Source organism: Equus asinus, chromosome 2 (genome assembly GCF_041296235.1).
Source record: "Equus asinus isolate D_3611 breed Donkey chromosome 2, EquAss-T2T_v2, whole genome shotgun sequence".
Classification (NCBI taxonomy): domain Eukaryota; kingdom Metazoa; phylum Chordata; class Mammalia; order Perissodactyla; family Equidae; genus Equus; species Equus asinus.
The window spans coordinates 15,012,409-15,038,986 of record NC_091791.1 but is presented as its reverse complement, the minus strand read 5'-3'; the positions used below and the strand labels follow the sequence as shown (position 1 = coordinate 15,038,986).

General features: G+C 36.1%; 1 protein-coding gene across 2 annotated transcripts in view; it reads right to left on the bottom strand.

The window, feature by feature from the left end:
• Window positions 1-3,337: 3,337 nt before the first annotated feature.
• The window catches only part of PDZD8 (PDZ domain containing 8), an 85,313-nt gene continuing 62,072 nt past the window's right edge, over window positions 3,338-26,578 (bottom strand). For both annotated transcript variants that reach the window (XM_014849258.3, XM_070482452.1), the window contains 2 exons: window positions 10,664-10,826; window positions 3,338-6,160 (listed from right to left, as the gene is read on the bottom strand). In XM_014849258.3, the coding sequence (XP_014704744.1) occupies window positions 3,954-6,160; window positions 10,664-10,826 (2,370 nt within the window). In that variant the 3' untranslated portion in view covers window positions 3,338-3,953. The remainder of the gene's footprint in view (window positions 6,161-10,663; window positions 10,827-26,578) is intronic.

The window sequence follows — 26,578 nt, the reverse complement described above, 5'->3', positions numbered from 1 at the left end:
CAAGGCAGTTGCCTTCGAGGGTTTGTGGTTCTCCCCGCTCCCAATACCGTATAACTTACTCCTATTTTATTTTTGCCTTTAAGGCTTCAGCCTCTTCAAGAATGACTGGCAAAGGCATGCCCGCTGTTGATCCCTAGAGATAACAGAAAAGAGATGAGTTTTTCAGAACTGTTTTGGAAGCAAAAGGTATCTGTTATATGAGGGGAAAAAAAAAGAAATTGTAAGGTCTTTTGTATGACTATATTCTGGAGTTAGCAAGACTGTGAAAAGAGAGGCTTTTTTTTTTTAAATGTGTGTATCAGGACAAAAAATATACAGCTTTCTGAACATTTATCTTTTGAGCAGAGGTGGTTTTTATGTTTGTACCTGACAAAACAGATATAAAAACCTTAATGAGGTAGCAATGAATGTTCAATTTTCTTTTGACTGCTAACTGTATCTAGCTACATCATGTTTTAACTAGTTTTACTTAATAAATCTTCTGAACATTACTGTGCCTGCTGTATTCCTTTCTAAACAAGACATTACTGTTAGAATAAAATACATAAGGTACTGTTTTGACTGTGGATCTTCAATTAAAAACTATTCTTTTCTGCTTGCAGGCATCAGGTAAAATCCACTCCAGGTTAGTTTGAACCAGACTTTTTGACTTTGGAAAATGTTTTAAATTGAAATATGTAACTAGCCACATGATGTCAATGTGGAAAAACCAGTAAGTGATCCTTGCAGTTCTAAAGTTATATTGTTTTCCTGATTGCTAGGAACAAGTAACTATAATACCAGCCATTTGACACTGTGGCCCATGGACCCCTAGAAGTTCCATAAAATCTATGGTGTGCATATTTGTATCTTTCAGGGGTAAGTGTCCACAGTTTTAGGGGAATTTCCTGTTGCCCCCTTTTTAATAAAAGGAAAGCTATTATCTCAGTTTAGAAATAAAGACAATATTTTTTAAAATTAGATTGTAAATTTATTCACTTTTAGGGGACTTAAGATTTTATTATCTTACTGTTAGAGTCAAATATTTTCAAATGCCTTTCAAAAAATTCAGATATACTTAAATTTAGAACTAGACAGTACCCTCAAATTTTTAGTTTTCTCCTCTCAAAATCACCAAATGGCCACATAGTATTTCAACTAATTCTGATACTGAAGAATAAAAGGCTTGATATTAAGAAATGTAGCCTATTAATTCTGACTCCAAAATAATGCTCAGATGTTGCTCATCTTGATGTCTAACCCATTCATCTAAATACCAATGTAGAAAATATACTTTAGTCTAATTACTAATAGCAGAGGCAAATCCATAATTGGTATTTCATTAAAGAAACAGTAAAACCAGTATTTAATGTTTTGAGGCAATTTTCAAAATAAGCAATTTTGTTTAGCAAAAGTGGACTTTGTTACGCTTGTTTGCATGGCCAAATTACACCAGGCGATAATTCCATAGAGATGCAGCAACTACTGTTTTCAGATGTCACCAAATGAAGATATTCTTGTTTTCTGTGGTAGTTTTTATTATTTTTTAGCTATAGATAACATAGCACGGCAGCAAGATTACATCAGGAATGTAGTATAGTACAAGTGTTTTCACTGAAGCCTTCTACCTTACTATCCACTAGGCTATGTGGAGTGTCCCTCTGCATTAAAGGACAACTGTGATTCCTCTACTGCCTCTCCCAGTAGATATAAAAATAGTGCACTACGTTAAAGGTGTATTTTACAAATATCAATAGCAGCATTACTGAGCTTTCCATAATTGTACTTCTACAGAGTTAAATACTTTTAACACGAGTAGATTTTCATAAAACCAAAGTTTTGCATTATTTCTACAGCTCTTTCAAATGCGTCAGTTGCAGCAGCATGCTTGGATGTCACTAAAACTTCCATGATATAACCCATAAACACCAGCCACTTACAGACACTCTGCCTTCCACATTATCAATGGTAAGTTATTTTTTATGATAAGATGAAAGCTGGTTATTACATTAGGTAGATTGTTTCAAGCATATGTTACAGAACAGCATTTTAACTTTCAGAGAATAAGGTGTATAAAGACTTCTATAGCAGTGTTCTTTTAAAATGCAAACATGCTTACATAGAAAACAAAAAAGGGGGGTATACACAGATATATTTTTGTTATAAACTTGGCCAAGAAAGGTGTTCAGTTTCCTAATATTTCACTTAATAAAGTAACAGGAATGAGAATTGGCTATTGATTTTAAAAGTGGAATAACTTTTCTACCCTCAAAAATGTATTTATCACCCATATAAGTCATACCTTTTATTTGAATAGCTTTTTACTGTTCAGAGCACTTTCACAGTTATGCTATTGTTTTCCTCACAACAATCCTGTGAGGTAGTTAGAGTAAGTCTTGTTTATCCTACCTTAGAGCTGGGGAGACGGTGGCACAGAGCCCTTTTGTGGCTCGCCTATTGTTACACAGTTCATCAATGGCCAATGGAAGAGCTTGAACTTTTGTATGGAGTCCTGAGCTATAGACTGGGCCAGAATCTTTACTATTATACTATGCCCTTTCCTGCCAGCCATAAAAGATGCTCCAACTAGTTTTAAATTCATGTCAGTTTCAGTATATATCAATTATCATAGTAGTTAACTACAAAAGGAAAATACATATACATATCTATTTTATAGGCATATGAAAGGCCAAAACTTTTATGGTATACCAACAGATGTCATGCTCACATTTTCCCTCAGTCGTATGTTACTGGGATCCACATGATGGACTGAGTATCAGAGTAGATCTTCATTTTCAGAGAACTGGCCCCAATTCCTATGTATCTGTACTGTCTATTTTTATTAATTTTTTTAAATAAAGATAGTTTGAATTATAGAAGCATTCAGAATGATCCTCATTTTTTAAGCCTGGAGGATGTCAGACAAAGAACTGAATCTATTTTGCATAACTCCTCTCCTTCACAACATTCTCCTGCATGAAAATGTGTCTAACACAAAACAGCCAAAACTAGTTATCAACACAATCATTTTAAGAACAGTCCTCTGAAACTTTCAATATCCTTGCACATGCTTTATTTCCTATGGGAGAACTGAAGATGAAAAATAATCATAAATGTTTAGAACTTTCATTTAAAAAGAAAGCATCAACATTTTGAAAGACATTTCAAAATCCTACCGGTTACTGTTTTTTAGTAATCTTCTTACCCTCTCTACAAAATTCTTGACCAACTGCATTCCATGTTTATTCCCTATTACATTTTTTCAATGCAAGCTCTTCAAATTAACCACTATATTCTTACTATACTTCAAATGTATAAAAACTTCAGAAAAAAATTTCACAGAAGCATAGAAAGCAAGCAATATATGTAAAACTTTTTTTTTACTAAATCAGCATAACCAACTAAAGCTGCAGCATCTGCTTTCGTGTTACATTTGGCAAAAACAAAAGCACTCCCCAAAACCACAAAAATCTCTAGTAAGTAGAGATGACAAACTTCATAACGCAAGGTAAGATTCAAACCTGTTCCCTCAATGATTGCTGTTGTCAATTGGGCATGCAACAAATTTGTTATAACCATGATGGAAATGAAAACATTTCAAGAATCTGGACAGTAGCCTATTTAACACTAATTCAAAAACTAGAAGGAAAATAACATCAGACATCACACATACATAAACATGAAAAGTTAGCTTACATAATTACATAATTAGAAAAAGTTAAAAATAAATTAGTAAAAATAAATTCCCAGTATAAACCCAAAAGCACAGCTATAAATGCAATCTGCAACAACCAATTTAGTGAGCTGGTCATGTTTCTGCTGGAAAACCATCTTTTTCATTCTTGTTCTTAAACAAGCAGTAACTGTGGAGAAGCAGTCCAAGTGCATTATAAGAGGGTTTAAACATGGTTTTATCTGTGGTACTTTAGATGCAGCTTTCCCCCAATCAGTGGAAAGTTTAGAGAGACTGTCTGTTACACAGACTCAGATGGGCCAAATAAGTCATCTGATATGCTGCTGAAAGGCTGCGAGTCTATGAGCTGGGTTATTTCACTATCATCAAGGTCCTCTTCTGTATCTTCTGTGTACTTGCTTATTTTTTTGGAGTGCTGGTCTAAAGACAGACTTTCTAAAGATTCGATGTCTTCAATACCTGCTCTGTAGTGGATCATAAGCAGTGTTAGAGCTTGTAGTCTTTCACCTGATTTAGCCAAAGCAGCAGAAAGAAGTGATTTTTTCCTTGTATCGGTTGTCTCTTTTTCTTCTCTAACAAGGGAATTATTGTGTTCCAACTCCTGATCAATTTCATTTTGCAGTTTATCCAGCATGAACTCTAGTTTCTGGATCCTTTCCTCTGTAGGCAAGCCCCTGTAGAGATCACGACCAATTTCTTTAACTGCAATGAAAACACTGTCGTCCAGACCGCCCTCCTTTCTCACTAACTTTATTCCTGTGTTGTTTCCCCGTTTAGAAGGACTGTTTGGACCACAGACCTCTGTATCACTGCCTTCGTTGTCTGATGTGTTCGGGGTGTGTTTTGGTGAAGGTTCTACTAGATCAGTTCCTGGTTCAGATAGGCGAGTTTTAGAGACTTGACGCAAATTTAACAAACGAGAGCTAGTATTGATAATATGTCTCGTCAAACCTGTTGTTTTATTAACTGACTTGCTAGCTTCGGTGTCAACACGAGGTGGGAGGCCTAGGAGGGTTTCTTGTCCTTCCACTCTGAGGGTTTTCAGGGTCCGCTCTATCTGCCTATCAGTTGCTCCACAAAGAGGAGTCTCGGCTAGACACTTTTCCTGACATTTTTTATGGCAAACATAAGCACAGAACATACACTGGGAAGCAGCTTTAGTCCAAACTTTTTTCTTACAGTAATCACACCAAGTTGGGTTCTGGAACTGAGTATCTTGGAAACTATGTTTATTTTCTGTTACACCCATCTGTCCAACAAAGTGCTCCTCTTTAGGTAGGGCAGAAACCTCTTCAACCAAATGGAGTTCTTTTTCTTTCTCTACGTTAGAAACTATATGGTGGTCTGGTTCTCCTTCTTTCACATATTTGAATTGAATAGTAATGTCACCAAAGCAAAATTTGTCATTGAATCCCTTCTGCATACTCAGATTGCGGAGTGCGGTTCTTGTGACCATAGCCTTAGGCGTTGGGGCTTCTAATCTGAATTTTGAAAGGTATTCCATGTTTGATGTAGCTAGGCATCCTAATGCCACCTCTTCAAGTTTTAAGCTAACATGCCCCAAACAGATGAGGCCCCCTAACTTGAAAGGATCCCTGCACCACAGTGCAACGTTTAAGTATCTGTGGCTGGCTTCTATGTCAAAGAAACAGGTCGCTCTCGTTCTTGTCCATTTTCCTAGCTTATTACGATAAGGAATTTCTGATGATTCCCACATTTGAGGATCATCCGAACTGTCCTTTGGAGGGCAGGAACTTTCTGAAGGAAAATCTTTCGCCACTTCTTGCTTTGCTAAAAACTGCTTACATGCAGCTGCATCTTCTACGTGATCCGTATTTTTTGCTTGCTTTTCAACAGGCTTATCTGCAGGAGGAAGAGGCAGCACCTTCTCTGGCTTTTCAACAAGAACATCTGGTTCTGCCTGATTTGGGGCATCAGCAGAAGGCAAAGGAACTTTCACTTGTGGTCGTGGTGGCACGGGTGGTTTGAAAATGGATCCTTGGGTGGGTTTTGACACGTGCGCTGGGTCTGTTATCTCACAAGTTTTTAGGGCTAAGGGTTTACTTCCTTCTTTGGATGGAATTTTTGGTGGTGGTGGGTGACTTCCTACAACTAATTTACGGTTTAAAACTGGCGATATAGTTCCAAGGGGTTTAACAGAAAGTGTTGTCGGAGTACGTTTGGGACTGTGACTTAGTGATTGTGCCTCATCTTTGAACTCACTTTGTGCTCTGACATCACTTGCCAAGTCTTCAAATTCAGAATCCAGGTCTCTATTTTCAGCGTCTACTGCCAACCCAGTTGTTTCCTCTTCATAATTTGGTTGGCATGAGCTTGACAGAAAGTTTTCTTCCAACTGTCCAAAGTTATCTTGCAGCACTGCACCCTGATTACTCTGGCCGACAGGCCTTTCATAATACACCAGGACTCGGTCACCAGCCTGCTTGATCAGCTTCAACACTTGCAGTGTAGATGTTATCTTCACACCTGTTTTAAGATTTTACAAGGGAAAATATATAAATTAATGTAAAAAATATTACCTAAATTTGCTAAATATAACTGGCATTAATTCATGATTATTTAACTAATGGAAAAGTAATAGGGAAACCTCCAAAATACATTACTAGTTTTTGGATGCATTCTCAAACCCTGAATGCACTGATGTCCTGGAAATGTTTACCTTTACAAACCAAATGATGACCTAAAAATCCCTACAGGGTGCCAAGCTGCTAACTCCTAACTGCTTTCCGTTCCTTCACAGGTTTAAATGACATTATTTCTGTTTGAATTGAGGAAGTGAGCCCTATTGAAAAGGATTCTAATGATTAAACCAGACTTAGAAGGATGGGAAACTGTGATTTTACTGAAGGAAATTCCAAAATATACCAGGGATTACAACTATGTGGTGAATGATTCAAATTAAGAGACCAATCCTTGAAATAAATTTAGCAAAAATACTATACTATGAATAATGGACTCTTTTACAGATTCTTTTTATTAGCCCTACCCATTAAACTGATGTTTTTCAGGATTAGGAAGGCATAAATTGCTTTAAAGTTGAACAAGTTGGTTACCATCTGCACCTATATTGGTAATATCTAAAGTTTTCACTTTATTATTTTCTAACAGGTGCTACATTAACATAGTTCAAAACTAAAAAGGTAGAAAAAGATGTACAGTGAAAAATCTCCCTTCTACCTCTGTCTCCTAGGCATGCTAGCAGCTTCTGGGTATTCTTCTAGACATCTTCTAGGTATATTACTTAAAGGCTCAATTTGTTTCCTGCCCTCTCCCCACCCTCCCCAAAACAGTACTTACCCAAGCTACCCCTTTCTGTAGGACTTACAGAAAGGTGAGAAGGGGTCTTTGCTTTCCAAAGGTCTTAGGGCCATCCTAAATAAACCAAAGTAATATCAGCCCCATCTAGTAACCTGACTTCAGACTTCCTCAGCCTATATCCTCTCCTACTTCAGCTGCCCAAGCAAGACCATGCTTTAGACATGCTCCTCACTTGGAACCTCCACATCAAAGATTTTTCACTTGGAAATCTCTGATCACAGTCTCCTGTTTTCTACCTCTTACAATCGTCTGCTAACAATCTGTTTTGAGGTAATTTCCAGGTCCAATCATTCCTCTTTTGCTCTCATGGTCCAGCTGGTCCCGATACGACTTGCTTTTGTCCCCAACCTCAGTCTCAAGGTTTCAATGATGTTCACATCAAGATTTTTGATTCTTTTACCCTAGCCGTTTGCTTTTCTCCTATCTACCTGTCTTTCATCTCCAGCTTTGCTAGCTCTACTATCTCCCTTTTCTGCTCCTGAGCTTACCACCTGGATCTAGCACCGAGCTAGCAAAACCATCTTCAGCAAGGCTTTCAGTGCTGCTTTAGCAGTCTTTTGATTGAGTCTCTAAACAATTGTCTCCAAAACATCAGCTTTAAACCTCTCCTATTCCCCCCTGAAGTCTACCCTTTCTACTTTCTTTTCTTCTGTAGATAACATCGCCTTATTTACCAAAAAGACCAGCAAGAAGCCACCTTTTCTCCCTGCCAGTATCAGAGGAAGAAGTATCCTTTTACTGGTGCTTTGGCTCCTACTCCTGTCTCCCGTCCTTCAGGACTTAGCTCCATCAATTCTCCTTGCTCCTATTTTTATTCCCTTCCTTCTCCTTTAAAACCTTCCTTTTCCTTGGTTTTCACAACACTGTACTAATTTGGTTCTGATCATTTCTCCTCCACTTTCTTTTTCTCCACCTATATCTGCCCATTGTTTGCAAATGTTCTCCTGGAACATTTGTCTGTCATTAGTTTTCTCTGCCTTTTTTGCTTTCTCCCTGGATTACATTCACTTCAATAGTTTCAACTATCAACTTTTTCTCTGGTTGGTCTCCCTTCTTCTTCACTCTAGTCCTACATTCCCAATTACTTCTGGATATCATCACCTGGACGTTTCTTTGACATACAGATTCAGTATAGTTAAAACCTCTCTTTGACGTTCTCATCCTCCTGTCTTGAACTACTATGTGAATCAACTTGACACTCTCCCAGTTAACCCAATTTGAATCCTGGAGATAGCTGACTCCCTAGATCCATTCAGCTGTCAATTTTATCGGAGTTCCAGTCCACTGTCATCCCCTGTTCAGATCCTCCTGATCACTGGCTTCAAGTACAGTTATAAACAACTCTTTGCTGTGATCCTTTACTCAGTCCTTCCCTATTTTAATCACCAAATGTACTGCTGTCCAATTTTCCTAAAGCTTCAGCTCAAAAACCTTTAGGCTACAAACTCATCACACTGAAATCCAGAGCTTTTCAAAATGGCTCTTTATGATTTATCCAGCCTTAACTTCTACTGCTTTCTTCTAACCACACTATGTCCCAGCAAAATTGTAGCTTGACCTTTGCATAAATGAAAAATAAGTCCATCTAATGATCTGTAGTAGGCAAAAAGGTCAACTCAGTCTAAATCCATTCTTTATGACTTAACACTTGCCCTCATATCATCTCTTCCCCACCACCAGGAGCTTTGTGGAGATGGTCACTGTGCCTCTCAGGACTGGTCAGTCAAATCTAGATTCCCTTTCTTTTGAATATTTCAAATATAATAAAAGAACTCATCATCGAGCTTCAAATTTAACAAACATTTTGCCAATCTTATTTCTACTATCACCAATCCTGTTACTATTTAATATTTATTGTATACCCATATAAATGAATTAGTTATAAAAAATGTGTATTATACCTGCCCCTTATCTCAATAAATATTATTTTTTTTTACAAACGTTAGATTATGAAGGGATGACTTATGATTTTTCATTCCACATACATTTATATTGCTTGGATTTATTTGTTTATTTATTTATTGAGGAAGATTAGCCCTGAGCCAACATCCATCACCAATCCTCTTTTGCTGAGGAAGACTGGCCCTGAGCTAACACCTGTGCTCATCTTCCTCTATTTTATATGTGGGAAACCTGCCACAGCATGGCTTGATAAGTGGTGCATAGGTCTGTGCCTGGGATCTGAACTGGTGAACCCCGGACCGCCAAAGCAGAGCATGCGAACTTAACTGTTATGCCACTGGGCCAGCCCCTGAATTCATTTATTTTTGATAGATATTTACTACTTATGTAATTAAAAAAAAAAAAAAAAACCTTTCATTAAAGGACATAAAAAAGAAAAAAATTAATTTTACCCTGTAGGTAAAACCAAAACAGAGCATGTACGGATATAAAAAAATTTATACTGAATTGTAGTTTTAAGCTGAGGGAGAATAACTCGTATATTTATGTTAAACAACTAGGTAATGGATGAGGTCTATATCATGTCCTTGCTAGTCTGTCTATGGACCAGCAGCAGCATCTGGGGGAGCTTGTTAGAAATGGAGACTCCTGGGCCCCATTCCAGGTCTAGCGAATCAGAATCTACACTTTAACACCATGTCTGGGTGACTGGATTATATAAGAAAGTTTGAGAAGTGCTGTTTATGACATGATCAGAGGGACTTCCATGTGAAAATATTGACTTACTTGGTCTTCTAGGAGTGAGTGCAACTAAATCATTGTCATTATTTTATTGTCATGATGGATTTGAATCAAAGGCAGTTTCTTTGACGTGTACCAAGGGTAACTGCTCCTTGATTTAGGAACTGATCTACCTTGTTACTTACTGCCTTAGCTGTGAGAGAATATACCACACACTGCCTTTAAAAGGTCAACTATGACAAACTTCGTGTTCAGAAAATCTCGACAAGCCTAGAATGGGTGGCCCAGGTACAAAACGCTGAAAAGGTTTGGACTTCTTTCCCACTGGTGTGCACAATGAGTCCTACTGCTTATTCATAAATATCCAAGTAAATAATCTGCCTATCAACAGAGAGTTTTGTTGTTATCAATCCAATTGATAGGAAGGCATGCAGGTGACACATTTTTCTGCCAGCAATAGTGATTTGGGCTGCACTCTGAATGACAGCATATTAACAAATGGCTGACCAATTAGGGAAAATATGGGGCCACTGGACAGTTCAGGTGTGCCCTCTTGGACAAGGAATATTAGTCTCTCTCCTGTTCATTATCTAGTCCTGTGTGATGCAGGAAGTAATGTCAATACTGTCAATTTTAGGCTCAGAGTAGTAATGGTGGTGGGTCATACAGAAAGGTAACCGATGACTTGCCCTTTCTTTCACATTTGATAAAAAAAAAATAGAGGAGTAGAAGGCAGGAAGGAAAGGAAAATTAGAGAGGTTATAGAAAAGCGGTCTAAAGATAAAGTATTTTAAAGATTTATACATTAGGACTAAAACAGCATATGTGTTTTAAATTAATTTTTTAAGGCTTCCTTCAGATTTTTATTTATAATAAAGTTATTACTTTCTTTCCATTATAAAAGTAACGCATGTGTATAGAAATAAAGAAGGAAGAAAGGAAAAATGCCCATATCTACTCTCTGGTACCTCTGTAAATGTAAGGTATATTGCTTATTAGTATAATTACCTCCAATAGCAATCAGTCGATCTCCCCGCTGAAGATCTGCAATTGCAGCAGGTGAGTTTGGGGCCACAGTCTCAATTATGACGTGCCCAGCATACCCATCAGTTGACTGAACAAGACGAAGTGTAAGTCCGACACTTTGTAAATTCCCCTTTATTAATTCAGCCTTTGATGAAGAGAAAAAAAATCAAAGTAAGAGTCAATGGGTTCATAGTAACAGAATGAGAAACACTGACACACTGAGAGCACTACAGTTGATGCTGATTTTTGTACCACGGGGACTATTATTACAGAGAGGAGGAAGGACATCTTTATTGTAACAATATAAATCAACATATGCTCAGACTACACATTTGCACCATCAAAAAATTTAAACACTTTCTTATCTCTGGTGTGTGTTATTCAAGATCCGTGCTCACTGTAGAGAATTTGGAAATAAACAGAAAGGCAAAATGAAAAGAAAACCACGCCTACTCATACTATCTAGAAATATTGTTAATATTTTGTACTTTCTAATATATATATATATATATAAACACAAAATTGAGATCCCATTGTGAATATAATTCTGAATCTTGCTTTTTGGGAATATAATAGGAATAAGTTTCTACGTCATTAGATATGCTTTGGAACCTCCATTTTTTATGGTGTACTGTTAAATTTTTTGTTGGGGGGCAAAGTAAGAGTTTACATTTATGTTTTACTAAGAGTTATCTTGTTAATGAGATATCCTGTTCTAACTCATCAAGATCATTTTGTTTTCTAAATGAATATCATCCAATTTATCAGGAGTATGTATCCCAGATTCAGATCATCTATGAATTAAAAAAACAAAAACACATGCTATCTGTCCTCATTCCAGTCACTGATTTTAAAAAAAAGGATAGAATGCCATATTCCTCTGGATAACAAGAATTCAATCTGTGTTTATTGAGCTAAATTACAAATCAGTCTAATTGTATTATTATTCAGCCCACGTCTCTTAGTACTGTTCTTCAAGATATCTCATGAGGAACTTTGCCAAATAACCTGCTAATATCCAAATATATCACTGTCTGTATTTTTTAATATATAAATCCTATTTAAAAGCTAGAAATTCAATTCTCCTACCTAATGATATTGGCCTGCAAAAGAGCCCTTATTGTAAATTATTCTCTGAGTGTTAACAGATTTTACAAAGTTGCTTTTAGATTAAGGAAAATCTTAATTATATTATGCTCAAGAAACAGGAAATGTAGTCAAGTTTTCTTATCACCTAAAGGTTTACAAAAAACCAAAAACCCCTTCCAAAAAAACATTATTTGTATTTAAACCGCCAAAAACATTTGTCCAGTTCTTGCCTTATGATATAGTAAATAATCACCTCATATAATGTTGAAAGTGCTTTTTAGTTAACAAAAGCCCTTAACAACATTCTCTCAGATCCATGAACATAAATATATTCTTAATATACAGAGTGACAAAGCTAAAATTTAGAATGTAAATCTTCCTAATATTAGAAAACTGCTGATATTGCTAACTGCAGCAAATGGATAAAAAACTAAATTGTATGAGTCTGGGTACTGTAAATTCTAAAACTAACATTTGGAATGTGTTTTTTTTTTTTGTGATTTACTCTTTGTGCTTTAAGTAGAATGGAGGTTGGGGGGATGGGATTGAGAAGGGAACTGAGGCTAGTACAGGTTTGGGTATAATTCCGTTTCTTAATTTATTTTCTTCCTACCAGTCATATTATTCCCTTTGCTTTTTTTATTTCAAATGATGCTTGAAGTAAACATTCCAGGTGGAAAAAGAGATAAGGTTTTCGGTAGGAATAATTAATAAGGGCAAAGACTAAATTCCTTTCCCCTGAATTTTTGCTACTGATTATTAGAAAATGCTCTTAATTTCATACTTATATAAGGAACAGAACTTCAGACACTATTTCTTTCATCTCTTTTCTTGTCAGAAGCTTGTTTTGTTTCCTTGTAAGATCACACTGCTAACTCATCTAATTTTGGAATTACAGTTTCAGCCTTCTCTGAAACAGAAACTTAAAACTTTAAGTTCTGACAGTGAGTCAAAAGTTTTAGAGTATAAAAACACCTCAATTAAAAACTTGACAAAACAAAGCATTTAAAAATGAATATCTCACACAAAATTTTATTTTAATGTAAAATTTAAGATAAGGTTTACAAGACCATCCAAATGATACCATGACTTTTGGAACAAAACTGACATCACCACTGGGGTAAAATTACTATTTTTAAACAACAATAGCCAGAAAATATATTATATTATATAATTCTCCCCTAAACACTTGTATCAATATGTAAAAATTATATATAAGATTAGTGGATATACCATGCACTATAAAACGTATGCCGAAACAGAACCTTTTAAATGATGAGGTAAACATAAATAGAAATCCCAAACATTTTTTCTATTGTTAAAATTAAAAAAGGAAACCTCAACTAAAATTGGAGTTGGGAAGGCCCGTAGAGGGAGCTGTCAACTCTACCACTACATGTTAACTATCCCAAACAGGAAGATATCAATTGCAGAGTCAGTTAATTACAGCATCAGTTATAGACCTCAACAGGAAGAGAGTACTTGGCATTCCCAAACAGAAAGTACAAATATTTTACTTTAGCGGGAGGCAGGAAGATTTTCTTCTTGCCCAGCAATAAGCCCAGTCAGTAGAAACGCTGCAGCTCAGCCAATGAGAAGCTCTTGTCACCTGAACTTTTACTATTCCTCCAATGAACTTTCATTTTTTCGTTGCTGATGACTTCCTTTCCTTGTCCCACCCTCCTTATTATAAAAGCCTTCACACTGATACTCCTCGAGAGAAGCCGCTGGGAGTATCTCTCTGCTTGCCAGATGAGATGCTGTCTAATTCATGAATCATTTAATAAAGCCCATTAGATCGTCAAATTTACTCGGCTGAATTTCGTTTTTAAACACTACAGCTGGTGGAACATGTGGCATGCACTCCCTGAAATATGACATCATTACCCAAGAGGTTTCAGTTTTTAAGATTTTATTATGGAAAATTTAAATATATACAAAAGCACAAAGAATAGGTAAAAGAACCCTATGGTAGGTTATAAAATATGGTCACAAATTACTCCTATCCTTGTATGCACATCCCTTTGCAATTATTACTTTACCACATCTGCCATTTGAGGTGTAACTTGTTTCTCCACTACTCTCTCAGCAACCAATATCATTAGAAAAAATAAGCAAAGACACAGATGATCTGAATATTATCAACCCTGTCTTAAATGACATTTATAGAACACTATACCTAACAATGGCAGAATACACATTCTTTTCAAGTGCACAGTAAATTCACCAGGATGTGCTAAGTCATAAAACAATGTCAATAAAGTTAAAAAGACTGAAATTCAAGGTATGTTCTCTGAATGGAATTAAATTATAAATCAATTAACAATAAGATAACTAGGAAAACCTCAAATATTTGGAAAGTAAAACAATACACTTTTAAATAATTCATGGTCAAAGAAGAAAACTGAAGGGAAATTAAAAAATACTCTGAATAGAATGATGATGAAAATGCAACCTATCAAGATTTGTTGGATGCAACTAAAGCAGTCTTTAGAGGGAATTTATTGCTTTAAATGCTTATATTGGGGGGAAAAAATCCAAAATTAGTGATCTTCGTTCCTACCTTAAAAAATTAGAAACCCCAAAGTAGAAGGAAAGAATAAAGAGCAGAAATCAATGAAACAGAAAACAACAGAGAAATCATGAAAGCTGACTCAATGAAATGATCAATAACTGATAAGCTTCTAGGTTAGACTGACGAAGAAAAAAAGAAGACACGTAATACTAAAATCAAAATAAGAGGGGAGTATCACTACACAATCTACAGACATTAAAAGTATAAGGCAATATTATGGACAACTTTATGCCAATACATTTGACCTAGATGAACTGGAAAAAATTTCCATGAAAGATACAGATGACAAAAACTGACCAAAAAGATAGAAAATTTGAATATCCCTAGATCAATTAAATATATCAAATTCATAAAGCTTCCAGAAAAAACCCTCCAGGTCTAGCTTGCTTCATTGGTGAATTCTTAAGGAAAAAATAATAATCACCTTACCTGGAATCTTTCAGAAACAGAGGAGAGAACACTTCCCAAATGTTAAGTGTTAAGGTCATAAGGCCAATGTTACCCTAATTCCCAAACCCAGACAAACACAAAACAAGAAAGGAGAACTGCAGGCTAATATTCCTAATGTCCAAACATGGATGCAAAATTTCTTAGCAAAATTTTAGGGAATTCAATCCAACAATATAATAATCATAACCAAGTGGAGTTGATTTCCAGAAATTCAAAGTTGATTCAAGTGGCTAAGAATCAATCTTATGAAAAGGCTTCTGGAAGAAAACGTAGGCAGTACACTCTCTGACATCAGTATTAAAAGGATCTTTTTGGACACCATGCCTTCTCAGAGAAGGGAAACAATAGAAAGAATAAACAAATGGGACTTCATCAGACTAAAGAGCTTCTTCAAGGCAAATGAAAACAGGATTGAAACAAAAAAACCACCCAGTAACTGGGAAAAAATATTTGCAAGCCATATATCTGACAAAGGCTTAATATCCATAATATATAAAGACCTCTTGCAACTCAACAACAAAACATCAAACAACCCAATCAAAAAATGGGCTGGAGACATGAACAGACATTTCTCCAAAGAAGATATACGGATGGCCAATAGGCACATGAAAAGATGTTCATCATCACTAATCATCAGGGAAATGCAAATCAAAACTACACTAAGATATCACCTTACACCCGTTAGAATGACAAAAATATCTAAAACTAATAGTAACAAATGTTGGAGAGGGTGCGGAGAAAAAGGAACCCTCACACACTGCTGGTGGGAATGCAAACTGGTGCAGCCACTATGGAAAACAGAATGGAGATTCTTCAAAAAATTAAAAATAGAACTACCTGGGGCTGGCCCCGTGGCCGAGTGGTTAAGTTCGCGCACTCCGCTGCAGGCGGCCCAGTGTTTTGTTGGTTCGAATCCTGGGCGCGGACATGGCACTGCTCATCAGACCACGCTGAGGCAGCGTCCCACATGCCACAACTAGAAGAACCCACAATGAAGAATACACAACTATTTACCGGGGGGCTTTGGGGAGAAAAAGGAAAAAATAAAATCTTTAAAAAAAAAAAAAAAAATAGAACTACCATACGATCCAGCCATCCCACTACTGGGTATTTATCCAAAGAGCTTGAAGTCAGCAATCCCAAAAGTCCTATGCACCCCAATGTTTATTGCAGCATTATTTACAATAGCCAAGACGTGGAAGCAATCTAAGTGCCCAGCAACAGATGAATGGATAAAGAAGATGTGGTACATATATACAATGGAATACTACTCAGCTGTAAAACAGAACAAAATCATTCCATTTGCAATAAAAATGGATGGACCTTGAGCGAATTATGTTAAGTGAAATAAGCCAGCGAGAGAAGGATAATCTGTGTATGACTCCTCTCATGTGAGGAATTTAAAATTATGGACTAAGAACAGTTTAGTGGATACCAGGGGAAAGGTGGGGTGGGGGGTGGGCACAAAGGGTGAAGTGGTGCACCTACAACACGAATGACAAACATTAATGTACAACTGAAATTTCACAAGACTGTAACCTATCATTAACTCAATAAAAAAAAAAAAGAATCAATCTTATGAAAACCAAGGAGAGAACCATATAAATATTTCAACAGCTGCAATAAATAAGTAATCCAACATCCATTCATGATAAAAGTCCTCAGCAAACCAGAAATACAAGGAAACTTCCTAACCCTGATTATGGGCATCTACAGGAAACTTGATTATGGGCATCTACAAAAAACCTGCAAGTAATGTAATACTAAAAGGTGAAAGACAATGTTTTCTGCTTAAGATCAGGAACAAAAACAAGATTTCTGCTCTCACCACTTCAATTCAATATTGTACTGGAGGGTATAGTCAGCATAATAATGTAAGAAAAAAGGAAAGACCAAGATTGGAAAGGGAGGAGAAAAATGGTCTTTATTTGCAGATAACATGATCCTAAACATGGAAAACTCCAAGAAATCTACAAAACAACTATAAGGACTAATAAGTAAAATTAGGTCACAGACTACAAGGTCAATATACAAAAGGCAAATTAGTTTTTATACAGTAGCAACAAATAATTAGGAAATTAAAAAAACAAAATTCATTTACCATACATAAAAAATATTTAGAATTAAATTTAATAAAAGCTGTACACACCCATATGCTGCAAATTATAAAATATTGCAAAGGAAAATTAAGACCTAAATAAATGGAGAAAATACACCCTGTTCATGGGTATTGGAAAACATTATTAAGATGCCAATTCTTCCCAAATTTATCTACAGATTCAACACATTCCTAATCAAATCCTGCAGGCCTCTGGAGAGGTAAAGTATCTAGAATAACCAAAACCATCTTTATATAGAACAAGGCTAGAGGACTTACACTACCTGATTTCAAGACTTACTACAAATATTAGACTAATCAAGACACTGTGGTATTGGTGTAAGGATAGAAAAAAGGATTAATGGAACAAAACAATCCAGAAAGAGACCCACACTTATATGGTCAATTTATTTTTGACAAAGGTGCTGGACTAATTCACAGGGAAAAAGATATGCTGGAAAAACTGGATGGCTGAACGGGAAAAAACTGAACATAAACCTTACCTTACATACGACAAAAAATTTACTTGAAAACGAAAACGGGCCTAAAACTATTAAATGTACAGAAAGAAACATGGGAGAAAACCTTTATGACACTGGATTAAGCAAAGACTTCTTAAACAGGACACAAATTGTACAATCTATACCAGAAAAAAATTATAAAATGGACTTCATAAAATTAAAAACTTTTGCTCTTTGAAAGACACAGTTAAGAAAATGAAAAGACAAGCCACAGAGTGGGAGAAAATATTTGCAAAACTCTTACCTGAGAAAGGACTCGTATCCAGGAATATATAAAGAACTCTTAGAACTAAACCAAAAAAACTCCCTAATAACCCAATAAAAAAATGCAGAAAATATTTGAATAGATATACTTTACAAAAGAAGATAAACAAATAGCCAATAAGCACATTAAAAGATGTTTAGTCATTAGGGAAACACACATTAAAATCACAATGAGCTGTTACTACTGCTGCTGCTGCTGTTACTACTACTACTGAACAGCAGATAATACTATAATGGCTAAAATTAAAAACTGACAAGTGCTGCTAGGATGTGAAATGAACTCTCATATATCGCTAGTGGGAATATAAAAGGGTACAGCTAACTTGGAAAACAACTGGCAATTTCTTATCAAGTTAAACATATAAGTTACCATATGACCCAACAATCTTAATTTTAGGTTATTTATCAAAGAGAATGAAAACACGTCCACACACAGACTTGTATGTAAATATTCATAAAGCATCATTCATAAATGAATCGGCCAATTGGTGAACTGATAATCAAACTGTTGTACATCCACACAGTGGAATACTCACCAACAAAAAATAATAAAATATTAATACACACAACATAGACAGATCTCAAAGACATGCTGAGTGAAAGGAGTTAAACACAAAAGACTATATACTCTATGATTTAATTTGTATGAAATTCTAGGAAAGGCAAAATTATAGTGACAGAAAGCAGATTAGTATTTGCCAAGGACTAGGGGTTGGGGCCTGGAGATTGAGGGCAAATGGCACAAGGCAAGTTTTCAAGGTGATAGAAATATTCTATATCTTGATTGGGGTGAAGGCTACACGACTGCACACAATTACCAAAATTCACCAGCTTTACACTTAGTGAATCTATTGCATTTAAGTTATACTTTCATAAAGCTATTAAAAATAAAGCAAAAACAAACAAAACCCTGAACACGCCATTTCTGTCTTAATATACTTAAATATACAGATCACTAATAATTCATTCAGATAACCATTAGTTTTCCAATTTACTTAATAAAAACAACTTGGGATGAATTTAGGTGGTCCTTAAGTCAATTAGGAAGGAGAGCAACATTTAGACGGTTTTTCCATTTAACTTATGTCAATCAAATGCATACTGACTTTTAACTACAGATAACTGGAATTACTAGACTGTAGATGCAGGATTAAACCAGACGTAATTATGAGAAGCAAAAATAAACTGTATTTGAAAGAAAAAATACTTGAAAAATGTAACCCAAGTTTTTATTTTATTTACTGTTAAATAAAAAAAGAGTAAGAAATAAACTTTTAAATTTTTATCAAATACTTGCATGTGGTTAAAAACATCAAATACACAATAGAGCTTCTAATAAAGAGGAACTGTTTTCTGTCTGCCCATGCCCCCCACTCCCATGCCATAGCAACCACCTTTAAACTACTTAATTGTTTTTAGTTGTGGGGATTACCATTGTTTTCTCTAGATAATACATTATTATTTCTTAATATATTAAAATTTAGACAATCTGTTGACTTCCGACTATAACAGACTGGGATGTTAGCCCATTCTCCTTCCCCCAAATTATCGCAGAGCTACGTCGCTATTCTTAGATTCTCTACATAACCTCTTTATAACTTTAATTAATACACTTACATCCCTATTTCTTATTTCATCAACTATAGACAATATTTCTATTGCTATAAGGACTGCTATTCTTCCTTTCACCTCTCTTTACACTTTCTACCTTCTAAACCCTACCATCAAAGTTCATAACTATTGTATACATTTTCTAACTATAATTAAGCTTCAAAGTTGACTGATTCTAAAAGCTAAAAATCAGCATTGTCTACAATATTGTGACTATATAAATATTATTTATTGCAAAGCTGGGCATCATTACATTTTTCTGTCTTATATAGCCTTTTGTTTTTCTTGTAGTTGTATTTTTTTTCAATGACATAGCGTTCACTTTAAATGTAGGACTTACTTAAGTACTCCTTCTGCGATTAGCTCTTAAATTCATCTACCTATTCATTTATGTATTAAATTACCTAGGGTTCAGCTGAAGGGAAGTTTTCCTTTACCCCCACCCCACTCCTGACAAAAAGAAGCCAGTTAATAAATGCAGAAGGAATGATTAGATTAGAAAAATCATCCTTTTGTAACACCCCCAAACGGTAGAGGGACTGGTTTTAGATTAAAAAAAAAAAAAAAAAAAAAAACCAAGACAAAGAAAGACTAAAGAGATGTAACAACCCAATGTAAAGTATGAATCTTGATCAGATTCTGGTTGAGGAAAAAGGCAAGCTACAGAAAACATTTATGGGACATTGGGGACATTTTAATATAGACTGAAAATTAGGTGAAATTAGGGAATTATTAATTTTCTTCAGTGTGATAATGGTGATTATGGTTTGTAAAATGTCTCATTTTTAGAATATTCATACTGAAATATTTAGGGGTGAATTATCATGATGTCTACAACACTGCTTGCCTATAACTTCAAGTAAATGTTAACTTCTTTGAACATCACTGGTAAAATGAGACCTATCTCAGATGTGGAGCTATGAAGGTTCAGTATTTATTATTACTAGTAAGACTTAGCACTACTAGTCAAAAATGGGGATGCCAAACCACTCTGCTGTTCCTCAGCTGTATATTGAGCTAAGGAAACAAGGCAACATATAGCTGAGCAAAACAAGGCAAACATATTACGAAACAAACATCAATTCAGGACAACAGAATATGTAAACTATCTTAAATCATTCAAACATTAATTTACTTCTACGGGATCAAGATTGAGAAGCTAAAATAATTTTATGATTATATGATTACAAAAATTGTCTTATTAGAAAAGACAAAGATGGTGACTGATGTCAACTGACATTTAGCAAGAGGACAACAGCCAGTTCAAACCCACTAGGAGTAATGGGCTTAATTAAGCATGGCCTTTACTTCCAAAGAGTAGAAATTATACTGATGGTGACAAACACCTACTTCTTCACAAAATTATAAGTTTTCGTCCTGTGAGAAAATTTCCTTTATGCAGTAGACTAAAGATATATTAAACAAAAGGAAAAGGAAGGGGCCAAGAAGGAAACAGCAGGGAGGGAAAAACTGTTATTTCTTATGGACAAAAAAAATCACAGTGAAGAAAAAATAAACATAGAACAGTATTATATTGTCCTTTAGGTTGCTGATCATGAAATCTTTTTTAAAAAACGAGAAAGGGGGGAATGAAAGTGAAGGCAAAATGTCTGTGATAACAAATACGGGTATAGACTATGGCCTATGGCCTTTGGTCAACTCCAACAATCATCATGTAGTAAGTTTTTCTTTTTCATCAGAAGCCAAATAGATGTTTTTTAAATTCCACCAAAATCTGAGTCCTCCCCATTCCAAAAGATAAGCTACAAATCCGATTAAGGAAAAGTTAACATCTATAGAACTTCTCACTCCAAATCTTTGTAGACAGTGAAAAGTTTGCTTCCTATGTTTCTTTCAGAGAACAAGGAAAACCTGGACCCTTAGTGTTGCAAGCGAGGATCAAGATTTCTGCTGCAGGGGAGGTAATAAACGGGGTCACAACAGCTCTCCCCTTTGAAATAGTCATGTGGTTACATCCATGGAATTTGTCTGGAAGTTTTAGGCCAAATCCTCCAAGTCCAAATCTGTGGCTATATAAGCTATATAAACTCAAAGGTCCTGAGACTGGAAACTCCAAGGCTCTGACCACAAGGACCCTATCTTCATCCGAGGGTTGGAAGCATTGTGGCCAATATCTACATATTGATTAGCACTGTTTTACAGAGCATCAAGTTAATTCCAAGATTGAAGCAAGATGTGCCACAAGACACGGATACAGTGTGATGGGAATTTGGGGGAGATGAAGATTGCCTCTGAGTGAGTGGTCTAGGGAAGGCTTCATATGGGGGATGGTATTTAGGTTATATCTTAAAGTAAGAGAAGAATTTGAACAGACAGTCGTGGAGTTGGGGTGAGGGGTGTGGGATGGGGATAGGAGAGGCTATCATTCTAGGCATGGCAACATTTTTAGAGCAAAGAGATGGAGACAAGAGTTCAGGGCACGTCAGAAAATTAAAACCATCATGATGGTATCAGTTGAGATGTAATAGGAGAGAAAATTCCTTCTCCAATTCTAAGAGAACACATTTTAGTAGGAAAAAGCAGCAGCATTTCATAGAATATATCACAGAATCCTATGTATGCTGATTATCTAATAGAGAAAAATTCTTAAAATATGTTATCTTATAAGTCAGTCAGAGAAAGACGAACTCTATATGACTCCACTCATAGGTGGAAATTAGTATATTGAGAAGGAGATCTGATCGGTGGTTACCAGGGAAAAGGGGGGGTGGGGGGAGGGTACGGAGGGGGAAGTGGTGTACCCACAACATGACTAACAAAAATGTACAACTGAAATTTCACAAGCTTGTAATCCATCATAACATTAATAAAAAAAAATAAAAAATAAATAAAAATAAATAAAAGTAATAATATAGCCACAAAAAAAAAAATATGTTATCTTGTGATAAACGTATATAGAATTTGCAAACATCTATTCATATCTATTTGCTATAAACACGTTCCTTAAACCCGTACTTTATGGCATGACTGATATTTTATAAGAGAAAAAGTGAAATTAATAATACTTATTAAATGCTTACTATATGCTTAGTAAAATAGACACTAATGTTTGCCAAGTTCTCCCCATCTCTGGAACTATCTCTGCAACCCTCTAGTCCCCAGTATGGTTACAGTGGGGGATTGCCATGCTTATATAACATGGTTCCACTGCTCTGTCTCATTAGATGGTACAGGAGTACACACCTGACCCATGCTGGATCAACTAGAATTCCTTTCTGGATGGTGGGAATTCAGATTCAAAGATTCCTTGAATGTAATAAACATATATGTAGCTGTAGGCATCTGTGTATCTTCCTATGGGCTGGGAAACGGAGAAAGACAGTCTGCAGAGTAAAGAATAAAGCACATAAACAGCGAGGAGCAGAGAGGAGACTGAGGGAAAGGCCTAACAGTGGTTTAGTTTCTCATTCCAGTTTGTTCCAAAGGCCTAGCTGCACACTTGCTAAAAGCTATGCAGAGCCTAAGCCACACAACCATGAACTGTGGCCCTGACACCCGCCCATGGCGTCCATGAAGCACCATGGTATCTTCAGAATAAGAACCTCTTTTTTGATTAAGCTAGTTTTACTAAGCATCTGTTTTGAACAGGTTCTAGCTTACCAGGCACTGTGTTAGAGATTGTTACATACAATATCTCATTAAAGTGCTATATTTATTAAACTGGAAAGCTACACATACAGTCATGCATCACTTAATGATGGGGAAATGTTAACGCGAGATGTGTCGTTAGGGGATTTCATTGTTGTGCAAACATCATAGAGTGTACTTATGCAAACCTAGATGGTACAGCCTACTACACATCTAGGCTATCTATGGTACTAATTTTATGGGACCACTGTCGCTTATGTGGTCCGTCATTGACTGAAACATCATCATACAGTGTGTGACTATACATTATAGAGGATATAAAGTGTTTTCTCTGTGGCTTAGCCTGTGTCAACCAAAAGGTAGATTTCTACTGGAGTAGAAATACTATTTCTAGTATTTTATTCTATGACATACAAAAGAAAAAAAGTTTATCAATTGTCAAGAACTGCTGACACATACTAACTAAACAGCAATTCCACGAGCTGAATCATGAGTCAATACATTCAAGATTGCAGACAGCCTGCATTTAACTTCACCCATAATGTCAGACACAGGTAAAAAATTCCAGCTGTATGTGCATCTATCTTGTGGAGAGCAATTTAGCAAAAACACCAAGATAGCCTTTAAGAGCTCTCACACTCTGACATCCTTTTAGCCTTTCTTGGACCCAGCTGGGATGCCTTATTTACACCTAAGGGGAAAAACAACATATTGATTTTTTAATCCTTTCCTATCACGGACATAATTTTATACAATCGATAAGAAGAGGATATATTGTAATAACACATCAATATAACTCTTTTACAAACTCTCTCCTACATGATGCTGTAACATTGAGCAAAAAACCAAAAACGCAAGAAAGAGTAAAAGGATCACTAAGTGAAAGACTCTAAATTACTGTGACCAGGTATACTTTTGAACATTCTTTCATCAAGTTTCTGAAAAAGACATCATGAGGACCATTTCCTAGCTTTTTTGGTAGAGTAATAGGGCGGGGAAGGGAGAAAGACACAATAATCTGTACACGTATGTACAAGATGCCTGTATTAGACTGAACTTTTAACAGCAGGCTTTTAAATGCAGATAGCCATTCCCAGTCTTCCTGGCCCATAATGTAAACCAATACTTATTCTACCAGAATTCTCAATCTATTGCAATAAAAAAAAGATGCCCACAATCTTCAGACACATTGGTGTATTCTATAATTCCTCTCCCCAAAATGAAATTCTGGTAACATTTTCAGAAAAGCTGATGGTGAGCTAAGAAACACACATTTAACATAACCTATAGCAAAGCTACTAAGGAAGAAAAGTAATAAAGAAATGTACTAATTGATTCACCTACTCCTTCAAATGCTTAGGTATTGTGTGCTGGGTCTGGGAGGCACAGCTGTGAACAACACAGGTGAGCTTTCTTGGCCTCATGGAAGCAGGAAAAGTAGGCATGAACAAATAATTACAATATCTGTTGTGTGATTTAACAGGAGTCACTAACTAACAATTAGAGGACAGGGAAGGCATTCCTAAAAAACAAATTTAACCGACACTTGAAGGATTAGGAGTCTGCCAGGCCAGGCATGAAGGCAATATATCTAACCAAAACAGCAGGAGGTTTGAAGGGAGGAGATGAGAGCTAGCATGATATATTTGAAGAAGTGAAGGAAGTTCAGATATTATAGCTCTTTGACACGTTCAGTCTATGTGAAGAGGGAGGGAACCTTGGTTCATTCAACTAAAAAAATCTTGCAAAAGAAAGAAGCACAGTATCAACTCCCCCACTAATTTCATGCCCAAGATGGTCAAAGTTAATAAATGGTAACTATGGTACAAGAAGCATTTGAATGTGCTAATTAACGCTATAATGCGACTAGAAACTAATGAAAATAATATTTAATCCACACTGATCCATTCAAGCCCTTTTTCTTAACAAAAAAAAATCCCAATTTCATGAATATTAGCAGAAAAGGAAGGTTTTTCCCTTAAAAAAAATCTAAAAAGTAGAATGTTTAAAAATGTTTCAAATTGCTTCAAAGTTTGATTGCTTGCTATAAAACTACCATTTACAAAAAAATTTCATAAAGATACATGTATTTGTAAACTTAAGAGCTCTTTCTTCATAGGCCACTTCTACATTATCCACATCCCCACAGCTCAACTACTATAAACCTAAAACCCAAGGCCATGACAGCACAAACCTAGGGAGTCTGAAAATTGACTACTCCCATGGATACATTTTATTTACTTAATCAAAATCTGAATGTTGAGAAAGATGCACCTCATAAATTGCTAAATGAAGGCTGAAGGCTGAAGGCTGAGGCCTCAAAATATCATAAACAAAGTTCTCCTTCTTTTTCTCAGAGAAATCTGCCACTGAGATGAGCACAGTGGGACTTGGAGAGATTGATCAGGTTGAACCTTAATGGGTAGTAATGAAAGAAAGAACGCCCAAGTCCTGAATGCCTAAACATAGTGGACAAAACGGCAAGAAGCACAGAAACAGGTCTGCTCTGGGCAGCACAAGTGTTAGCTCTAAGTTCTGGAGGACTAGCTCAGCCTACCCTTGCTGCCTGCCTAGCCTTAGGGCCGGTATCTAAGGGGAAAAGTCTCTGGAATACTTCTTTCCCACTCATCTGGGCAGATTGAAACCTAATTCCCCTTTCTCCTTTCCTTCTTTTTCTTGTGCAGTGGATGAGGGCCTTGAGCCTGCCACCAAAGACCCGGGACAACATGGTTAAATGGAGAAGAGAAATTACACTTAACTCAGCTCTTTTCACAGGTGGCCAGGGACTGGATTACTTCAGGACAGCGATGGCCTGGAACAACAAAAGAGCTTCCAATAGGAGCTTTCTTTTTTGAAAAACTTGGTGATATGAGATAGCTAGGTGACAAATAGCATCTGGCTCTAGAAGAGCGAAGCCTTAAAGAAGGAGCCATGTACACAGTTCAATCCCCATTGTTTTTGGAAGGGTATTTCCTACTCATTGCAGTATTCAACTACTACTGCACTGAATTGCAGTGGTTTCATTGCCTTCATTTTTTAAAAATTGAAAACATACTCTCAGTTCTAACATGGCTCTTTATAGACTGGCTAAGGAACCTATATAGCAGCTTATAAGGGAAACTCCATGTTTCTGTCAAGTCAACACCTTTACCCTCTCTTCCTCCTCCAGGTCTCTTTTCAGTACCAGGCCAGTTCTCCAGCTCCACCTTTCTCATAGGTTACAGAGATTTGGCGTGCTTTCCCCTCTTTAAAAACTGCTACCACCTAGTGTTGTCCTGGCTACCTAATTCCTATTACTCCAGAAAAGTGCACTATTCTTGTCGATGGGGCCTCTGGCTGGGTAAACGTCCTAAGCAGGGATAGAATTAGAAGAACAAGTACAGAGATTCTAAAAACAATTAGCTTACAAATTGAAGTTTTTGAAAATACATGCCTGGAAAATAGAACTATTTGTTTATGCTACCAAATACCATGAATATCCTGGGATTATTCAAATTTTTAAAATGGTCTTCAAAAATCATTCTATTAGTGTAGCATCCAAACATTTCTGTCAGAAGGCCACTTGGATTTACCAACTTTGGTCACCGTGTTCATTAGAATATAATACAGCTTTCGTCTAAGTAACCAAAACTCTACATGCTAAGGATTTCTGGAAGGTGACTAAAAATCATTGTTTTGAT